The sequence below is a fragment of the Symsagittifera roscoffensis genome, chromosome 1 (genome assembly GCF_963678635.1).
Source record: "Symsagittifera roscoffensis chromosome 1, txSymRosc1.1, whole genome shotgun sequence".
Taxonomy (NCBI): Eukaryota; Metazoa; Xenacoelomorpha; order Acoela; family Convolutidae; genus Symsagittifera; species Symsagittifera roscoffensis.
Genome location: NC_087062.1, coordinates 73,777,735 through 73,786,950, shown reverse-complemented (window position 1 = coordinate 73,786,950; position 9,216 = coordinate 73,777,735). Strand labels below are relative to the sequence as shown.

Genomic DNA, 9,216 nt, shown 5'->3' with positions numbered 1-9,216 from the left:
ACATGATTTTCTTGTTGTTCCGACTTTCGATACGAAAGTAACGGAATATTTGTGCTCGGGGTGGGTTTTTTTTTCTTCAGACAAATTTCGACTTTTTAACTAGCCATTTTTGACGGAATTTTTTTACATCATTCGAAAGCTATTGTTGTTCTGAGCTTAAATTTGAAAAGATATTGCACCTGTGATCATTTTTCGTAAAGTTATGAGGGTTTAAAGATTGCCATTTTGGCCAATTTGGGTCAATTAACGCGCGACATATTTCGCGCTATTAACGCGTAAGCGAAGAGTTAATCCGTCTTGGAAATCGTTCCAAATTGGTTGAAAGAAGATTATATGCCGTAATTGATTTGTTACAATGAGCGAAATCTATCCTTTTGTACTTTATATGGCGTGTGGGGGGATGATTTTCATGAAAAATTTCAAATTTTAGAATTTTTTTTTTCATTTTGTTTAATTTAATTTTTTAATGTTATTACTGCTCCATAAACATTAAAAGGCAGTCGGAACATTCAGGGCCTCGCCCTGATACGAGCAGTCTTGTTGTGCTTTTTTGCTATTTTTTCTTCCATTGTCTATTTTTTTCTCAGCCTCTTTTTCTGGTCATGAGAAAAACTAATTTCCAGGTTTCGATTTTTTTTGAAAGATTTTGGATTAATTTAGTTCCATATTTTTTTAATGTGTTGTATTTTTTTTATCTAAGTTGGTTTCTATATTAGTAATATTTGAAATTGTACGTTTTGAATTGCTTCATTGCTCGTTTTCTAGTAATTTAATGCGTTGCAGCCAAATTCAAAATGTCGTTGAAAGTCAGAACTAAATGCTGCTAGTGTTATCTCCTCCGAATGTTTTTAGCTGATAATATAAAATTCGCGATGCGCAACAGTTTTTTTGGTTTTTTACTTTTCATCGACTTATATCTTTCTGCATTGCATGTGGTGCGAGACTCCGCTTCACCTCCTTTCCTTTAATAAACGTCTAAAAATTGAAAATGCAAATTTGAAATGCAAACCTGTATTTATTCAAGTGACTATTATTTTTGCAGGGATCTGGAAACAGTCTGGTTATGACATCAAGTTGTGTCATATTTAGTTTCAGTGCTAATATGGATAAAGAACAACTTCGCAAGCAGCTCGAAAGTTGCAAAAAGGGTTTCATGGACTCAAAGTACTCAGATTGTCATAAGGCACTTCAGAAAATTGTCAAGGATTGCGGAGATTCTAAGCTGACTTCATCCGCTAAGTTGAAACTCAACTCATTGGTTGTAGAGCTGCATAAAAACAAGTTTTACAGCCTGGAGAGTTTGTCACAACTTGTAAACAGCGTTAAAAAGGCGGCTAAGAATGGGAATGGGACTTCGTTTTCGCTTCTCGGTATCGACGTTTTCGATGACAACTCTTGTGTGTTTAATTACAATTGTTCACTATTCTTATTCTACTCTCAGCAGCACGAAAATGCGAAGAATCTGTTGGCAAAAGTTTTATCGAAATCCACTGATAGTTACTCAAATGTGGAAGACGTTTGTCTCAATTGGGCTAAAATAATGGACTGTGCCAAATGGGATACTGTTTTGAAGTATAATATTACCATTTTGTGGTGCGAAGTTTGTATAAAGCTATGGGAAAGTGGTCTTAGTGATTCAATAGAACGAGATACCAGTCAAGTTTTGAGCTGGTTAGAGGCTAAAATCATGGAAGAAAAAGCCAGCGCTAGCTCGAAAGATTCCAAAAGCTTGGTTGAAAAATGGGTTCATCGACTGAGCATCTTGAAGAATAACGTTCTTCTAACCGAAGCTAGTTTGAAAAGCTGCAAGAAAGAAATGAGATCTTTGACACCTGCGAATAGCACTTATACAAGTCAAGCAGTGCCGGGAATTTTCATACGAGCAAAGTATGAATACTTGAGAAAAAACTACATAAAGAGCATGAAGTTGCTCCAAATTCAACATTACAAATCACACTCAGAAACCGGAGAAAGCATTCCAATGATGTTTTATAACAATCTTGCATGTATAAGCCACCAAAACGGCAAGCACGAGTTAGGAGTCCATTACTCGAGAAAAGCGTTCGCAGAGTTAGAGAAAATAGAGCAGCAAGCAGCAAAAGGCGGCAAGAAAATAACATCTAATAACAATGGAAACGGAACCAACGCGAGTACAAGTCATTTGCATACAGTTTCGGCTATGCGATTTTACGAACTACACTATAACATGGGAACATATCTGTTAGCAGCAAACAGACCTGAAAAGGCATTCGATTCGTTTTTCAGCGCTGTCCAGATGTACTACCATAGTCCAAAGCTTTGGCTTAAATTAGCCGAGTGCTGTATTGCAGCGCATACGAGTAAGCTGCGTCCGACTTGGAGTTGTATGACGACACATGAGAGAGATCCAGTTGGATTAGAGCGGGAGGAAGTGTCGTTGACGAGTTTCGGCTCGGGAACCAATCATAAATTAGTGGTCAAAGTCGTTGGCGATAGTTTGGAGACATGTCAAGAGGACGTGCAATCCGCAGCCTTCCCAGCGGCGACTCTGGGATTCGGGTCTATGTGCGTAGAGAATACTCTACTTCTCGTGGTAAGCATATTTAATATGACTTATATTTAATGTGGTCTGAAAATGCCATGAACTATTTTTTGCAACATTGCTACAAAGCGGTCGCTTATATTGACACAAACGGAGCGTAGTGTAATACTACGATGCAAATTTTTTTCCGACGTAGGCTGCAAGTAAACGTGTTTAGGTATATTTCCAGCATAGGCTGTTCAATAGCATCTGTTTCTGTTTTTGTGATGGCTAGTGTCATTACCTGTTTTTTGATAAAATCAGGTATTATAAAATCAGGACAGACCAGCTACTTCCCTACGTGCCTGCATATTCGGCTTGTCTCTTCCATACCCCACGTTGTACGGCCTTAGAAAACTTCAGTGAGAGGAAGTTTTGACCCATTTATTTGGGTTCTTTATTTTCTCAAAAACATGCCTTCCAAATTTGAGGTTCAATCAAAAGAACAAGTTATGGGTACCTTTTTTTTAGTAAAATGGCTACGCCATAATTTTTGTCGTTTTAGTCAATTTTTATTTTCCTCCAAAAGTGCCCTCCCACATCTGCGATTAAGGATTTAACCGAACTAACAGTTTTATAGCAATCTTTCTTGCAAAACCTATCCCTTAGAAAGTAGTTTTGGCTTCTTTGACATTTTGACCATTTTTGACCACTTCTCTTCAAAACGGCTGTCTCAAATCTGGGACTTAGGGATTAAACGAAAAAACAAGTTCTGGGATCTTCTGTGCATAATTGTTAACTGTTTTTTTTGTTTGATAGCGACACCGATATGGACTTGAGAAAAGTTCAATTTTTGATATTTTAATCGTAATCGTTTTTGTAAAAATGTTTCTTATCTTTTCAAACGGATATTGTCTGATGCGTTAGCGCACAACCCTAATTCAAAGTTTTCATCATTTTTGGCATGAAATTTTGCTGCATTGTATTTCTTTGACTTCAATGAGCAAAGTATTCGAGTACAGATTTTTTTTGAAATTTGCAGCTCATTTAACTGAACGGCACTTGAAAGTTAACTCACATTGAACTAAATTTCTCTGCCACACTGTCAATTTTTGTAGCGTCGTATGAGCGCCAAGTTACAACTTTGATTTTTGCCATCCTTCATTGAGGGTATCTTTTTTGCCATCCTTTTTTTTGAGTCGATGAACGTAGTAGATTTTTTATCGAGTAGATTTAAAAAAAAACTTTTTCAGGAAAAGTCCTATAAACATTTTTTTCAGCTCCTACAAAAAGTCCTAACTTTTTTTCGGGAAAAACCCTTTGTTAAAAGGTTTTGACAATTTCCATTATCGAACAGCAAAAGTGTTAAAGGTCAGAAAAAAAACATGATCGACTTCTAGTTTTGCAGCTGGAATTTAATTTGCAGATTTCCCAGCGGACTAAAAAAAATTTACTTATTGAACCAATTTCACAAATTGGGATATTTTAGTTAAAAAGGGTCAATCATAAATTGATCTAGAAATTCACATAGTCTAAGGATATTTTTTTCTTTGTAATTAGAAAGTTCTTTGAAAAAAAAATAGGTCAGATTTTATTTTCAATTTTATTGCGTTCCTTGACTTTTTTCCAGCTGTCTGTTGGCTGTGTTTTTGTAACTGGAGAGTTTGTTAACGTCTATCCCTCATCAATTCCAATATCACGTAAACGACCTATTGTTTATTTATGTCCAAAATGTGGCAGTATTTTGATACTTTTGAATCGCGGTTATTAAAAAAATATATTTTTGATTTTAAAAGATAACAAGACTGCTCGTATCAGGGCGAAGCCCTGAATGTCCCGACTGCCTTTCAAGGTTTATTGAGCAGCAGTAATACATGAAAAAAATTAAATGAAAAAAAAATAAAATGAAATTTTTTTTTCTAAAATTTGAAATTTTTTATGAAAAACATCCCGCGACACTCCATATAAAGTACAAAAAGATAGATTTCGTTCCTTGTAACAAATCAATTATGGCAAATAAGCTTCGATAAATCAATTTGGAACGATTTATAAGACGGATTAAATCTCCGCTTACGCGTTAATAGCGCGAATTATATTGCGCGTTAATTGTCCCAAATTGGTCAAAATGGCAATCTTTAAACCCTCATAACTTTTCGAAAAATGATCACAGGTGAAATATCTTTTCAAATTTAAGCTCAGGACAATAATACCTTTTGAATGATATAAAAAAATTTCGTCAAAAATGGCTAGTTAAAAAGTCGAAATTTGTCTGAAGAAAAAAAAACCCACCCCGAGCACAAATATTCCGTTACTTTCGTATCGAAAGTCGGAACAACAAGACTGCTCGCATCAGAGCGAATCCCTGAATGTTCCGACTGCCTTTTAAGGACTATAGAGCAGCAATAACATAGAAAAATTAAATGTAATAAAATAAAATTAAAATCCCCCACACGCCATATAAAGTTTAAAAGGATAGATTTCGCTCCTTTTGGAACGATTTTTAAGACGGATTAAATCTCCGCTTACGCATTAATAGCGCGAAATATATCGAGCGTGAATTGTCCCAAATTGGCCAAAATTGCTATCTTTAAACCCCCGTGACTTAACGAGAAAAGATCACAGGAGAAATATCTTTTCAAATTTCTGCTCAGGACAACACAACTTTTTGAATGTTGTTATAAAAAAATTCTGTCAAAAATGGCTAGTTAAAAAGTCGAAATATGTCTGAAGAAAAAAAACCACCCAGAGCACAAATATTCCGTTACTTTCGTTACGAAAGTCGGATCAATAATAAGCGTAGGCCTCTGTGGCAAAGTTTGAAGAATAAAACTGGAGTCGTGGAAAAATAACTTTATCATTGCCAGTCCTTTATTTTTTAGTGTGTCCTTCAATCAGGTAATTTCCGATGCATATTGTATATTTGAATAAAAAACTTATATTTTTAGAAAAATCTATCGTTTTCCAACAGTGGGAACTCAATTTCGAATGGAGATTTGAAGTCCTTGAAGCTACATTCTCTAACATGTGGAGCATACATCAATCTATGCATTGGCGATTACCTGAAAACTATCAACTATTGTGACCAAGCGATGTCTATGATGGAACAAATAGAGGCAAAACAACATGAGATGAAACACATTATCCTTTTATACAAAGCAGAGGCCTTAGTTCATATCGACCAGACTGCGAAAGCGCTGGACTATCTAGCCTTACAGAGTAACCAAGATGCATTTATGATTAAGAAGAGCTCAGTTGAAAATGAAGTTTCGGATGCAGAGAGTTATGCTAGTATTGACAAGTGGGTGGCATACATGTTGTCCATGGCTTCGATTTTTGCTCTCAAAGGCAGTTATGATGAGTGTAAGAAAAGAATCCAGATGGTAGCTTTGAACTTGACTCAGCTGCAGAAACCCTTGCCGACCGAATGCTACATGTTAGCTACTTACATAGAACTATGCCACGGCAACCACGCATTGGCCGTTGAGATTGTGAAGCGTAAACAGATTCCGAGCTATGAAAATTTATCGTTTAGTAGCACTAAAACTAGTACAACATTCGTGGGAGCAACTTGAACATTTTTCCCCCAGTTGTGTCAAAAGCTTACACCTTGAAGTTACATTGAAATCAAAACGCGCGAGGAATGAGAACTTACTGTTAACTCAATTGTTGTTCGCTTAAAGCTTAAATGCAAAGGAAATAGAGGGTGTCACTCGTACGCTAAGGACCGAATTTGCGAAAATTTAGTCAGCCAATCAGAATTAATTATTCGAAGGAAATAAGCGATAAAATGGGGCAGTACAACAGTGCCGAAGTACAACAGTGCCGAAAATGCAAAAGTGTTCAACAGTGACGAAAATTGATGATTTTCGGCACTGTTGAACACTTTCATTTTCGGCACTGTTGTACTTCGGCACTGTTGAACGCCCCCGATAAAATCAGTCAGCTTAAAACAGTACAAAGGCATTGATTGGTTGAAAATTTTTGAGCATTCGGTCCTTCGCGCATGAGAATAGCTCCGAGGGAAATAGGCTGTGTAAATTCTAATAACGTAAGTGATATAAATGTTAAATTTTATAAAAAAAATATTTAAAACTAGCTCGGCTGTTTTTGAAAAAAAAATTGAAAGCTCACAGTACCTAGTTTGAGTAAACTTGTATAGTTGGACAAAAAGAATAAGAGACATGGTGCCTATAAAGAGGAGTTTGCACAAGAACGGGACAAAGGTATGAGTGAGCTGCGATTCAGCAGCATCTTGAAATTGAGATTATATACCATTTCATTAGACTGTCAAAGATGATTTGTATTACTTTTATAATTCAGCAACTGCATGTCTTCTGGGAGCAGTGGAGTCTTTGACTGAGCTAACTAAAAACAAAAAAACTGATACCATAGGAAGATTTTGAGAGAAAAATAGAGCCAGCTTGCGCAAAGTGGTAGGCGGTACCCTCGTTCAATTAGTGAACTGTTTTAGTCTGTAAACTGCATATGGAACACTCTCAAACTCGTACGCTATTAACTGGTTAATTTAAAGGAATGATAATCGTTTCGAAAACGAAGTGGAAAACAAAACTTTTTTTAGGTCATTAAAAAGTTTTCACGCGAGCATATGGGTAAGTTTGAGAGCGTCCGATTGAAATTTCGGTCCCCTACCATGGTAATGCGAGGAGAAGATCTCAATTGATCTCTACCTTCAGATCTACCACAGCATGTCCAGTTGTGGCTGCAATAGTAGTACCACATAATCATTCTAGATGGAAAAAACGGCGTTGAATCGCTAAAAAAAGAGCTTTGTGTAAAAAAAATAACTCAATCTTGAAAGTGGGGAAATAATTTAAGTGGACTATCCTAATAGGCCTGTTAAGGCTTACCGATAGCTCCTCTGTAATTTGCAGGAAACAAAATTAGAGTAGGTCGAGTGATAATATATCATATTAAAGCATTTTCTAAGGTTCGATCAATAATTTAACGTACACTATTTAGCAATATAGAAATGATTTACTAGGATTAAAATGAAATGAATGAAAAATCAAAAATTCAGAAAAACAACTTTCAAAAAAGCGTTTTTAGACCACGAAAATTTTCAAACATTGTAACAGCGCAGTTGCAACCGAAAACATCCTGCTACGAAATTACCTGCACCATTAGAAACTCAACAATAAGCATTCGGCATACTAGAAAGATTCTGAACCTTCAAAAAGCCTTTTCTGTGGGATCTAAGAGCACAAAAATAAGCAGACATACGATAGCTTAAATAGCCGAAAAATTTCAGGTGGCAACAAAAAGGGCCCGACTGGAGTTGAAATTGCGGGCTTCGTCGTCTCAAGCGTGGGTTTTACCACTGTGCCAAATTCTCCGGCAAGTAAAACACTAAAATAATTTCACATGCGAGTTCTGTGAACAAAGTTATTTACAGGAAAAAAGTCTAGTACCCGGTTGCAACACCCTTGCTATTCGCAAAAGAAAAAACTATGGTTATTCGTTCTATTTCTTAGTTATCCCCTCAAATGTGCCGAAATTAAAAGTCTAGATAATTTGAAAGATTTTTTTTTCAATAGGCAACATGGATGGTGCTCCAAGCCTTCTGCACTGTTTGCACCACAACAGCCAGCTTTTTTGTTTAAAATAAGAATTCGGTCAAGAAATTCAGTTTTTCAAATTCACGGAGAGAATCATCTTGCGAACTGTTTAATTGAATTTTAATTAACTGCAATTTTTCTGGGACATTAATTTTTTAGAAAACGAAATTTAAAATCTAATGCACATAATTATGTGAACAAAGTTCAAATTATATTTCCACATTTGTAATTTGAAAGTCACAAAATTTGAAAACGTGGGCTGAAATTTTTTTGCAGGCGCATTCTTACCTGTTTTTTTTTTGCTATCCAGATTAATCCAGGTTATCCGCTTTGGCCTTTAGTTCTGTGACATGGCTTCTTCGGCGATCACAATGACTACTTACTGTTGATTGCCTGGGCTGATAAGGATTTCCCAGGCATTCCCACACATTCTCTGAGAATTTTTGCTGAATCTGAATCACAAGCATCGTTATTACGATAGATACAGGTGTTTATTCTAAAAGTTTTTGAAATTAAGTAACAGTATGGAAATGTGCCGCTTCTGAGGTACTCACATGGCGACGTGATTGCTCGGGGAATTGTTGAAATGAGTGATAATGCACATATTCATAGTCTCATACTGTCAGCTCCAGGTAACTATCGCTATATTTTTGCACAATGACTTGATCACTTTCTTACATTTACAAGACAAACTTATAATTTATTAAATTAAATTAGCAGCAGATACATTAAAACCACAAAAATACCAGCTTTAGAGCCATGCCTCAATGAATGTGAAAATCCCACTGATCTAAATATTGCGAATAAGGTCAATACATGTTCCCAATAATATTTCCCCTTTACAAGAATTTTTCCCAATGTTGCTAGACAAAATATTGAGAACGTTCCCTTCTCAATGTATCTTAGTAAAACAAATGCTATTGAAGTGTTGAATATAATTAGGTTTAGGTTATAAATAATCGGCAGATAACGACTACATAAGTACTATAATTATAAAGACAATAATTGTTGACCGGTATCTAGGTTTCATCATCAACCTTTTTTTTTTCAAGGCGCCTCTTTCCTAAGGTGCTTTGGAACGCAAAAGTCTTTGTTCTTCAAAAAGAAGGTTCCAAATAGATGGAAATAATTACCGACCTA

The 9,216-nt window shown here is 35.9% G+C and overlaps 1 protein-coding gene across 1 annotated transcript; it reads left to right on the top strand.

The window, feature by feature from the left end:
• Positions 1-225: 225 nt before the first annotated feature.
• Positions 226-6,590, top strand: LOC134848698 (CCR4-NOT transcription complex subunit 10-like). The gene is made up of 2 exons (XM_063866216.1): positions 226-2,572; positions 5,446-6,590. The coding sequence occupies exons 1-2, from the start codon at positions 1,064-1,066 to the stop codon at positions 6,070-6,072; spliced, it is 2,136 nt and encodes a 711-aa protein (XP_063722286.1). The 5' UTR covers positions 226-1,063; the 3' UTR covers positions 6,073-6,590.
• Positions 6,591-9,216: the final 2,626 nt, after the last annotated feature.

Coding starts and splice junctions, on each gene's coding strand:
- LOC134848698 (XM_063866216.1), top strand. CDS start 1,064: ATGACATCAAGTTGTGTCATATTTAGTTTCAGTGCTAATATGGATAAA. Junction 2,573..5,445: donor AGAATACTCTACTTCTCGTG/GTAAGCATATTT, acceptor TTATATTTTTAG/AAAAATCTATCGTTTTCCAA.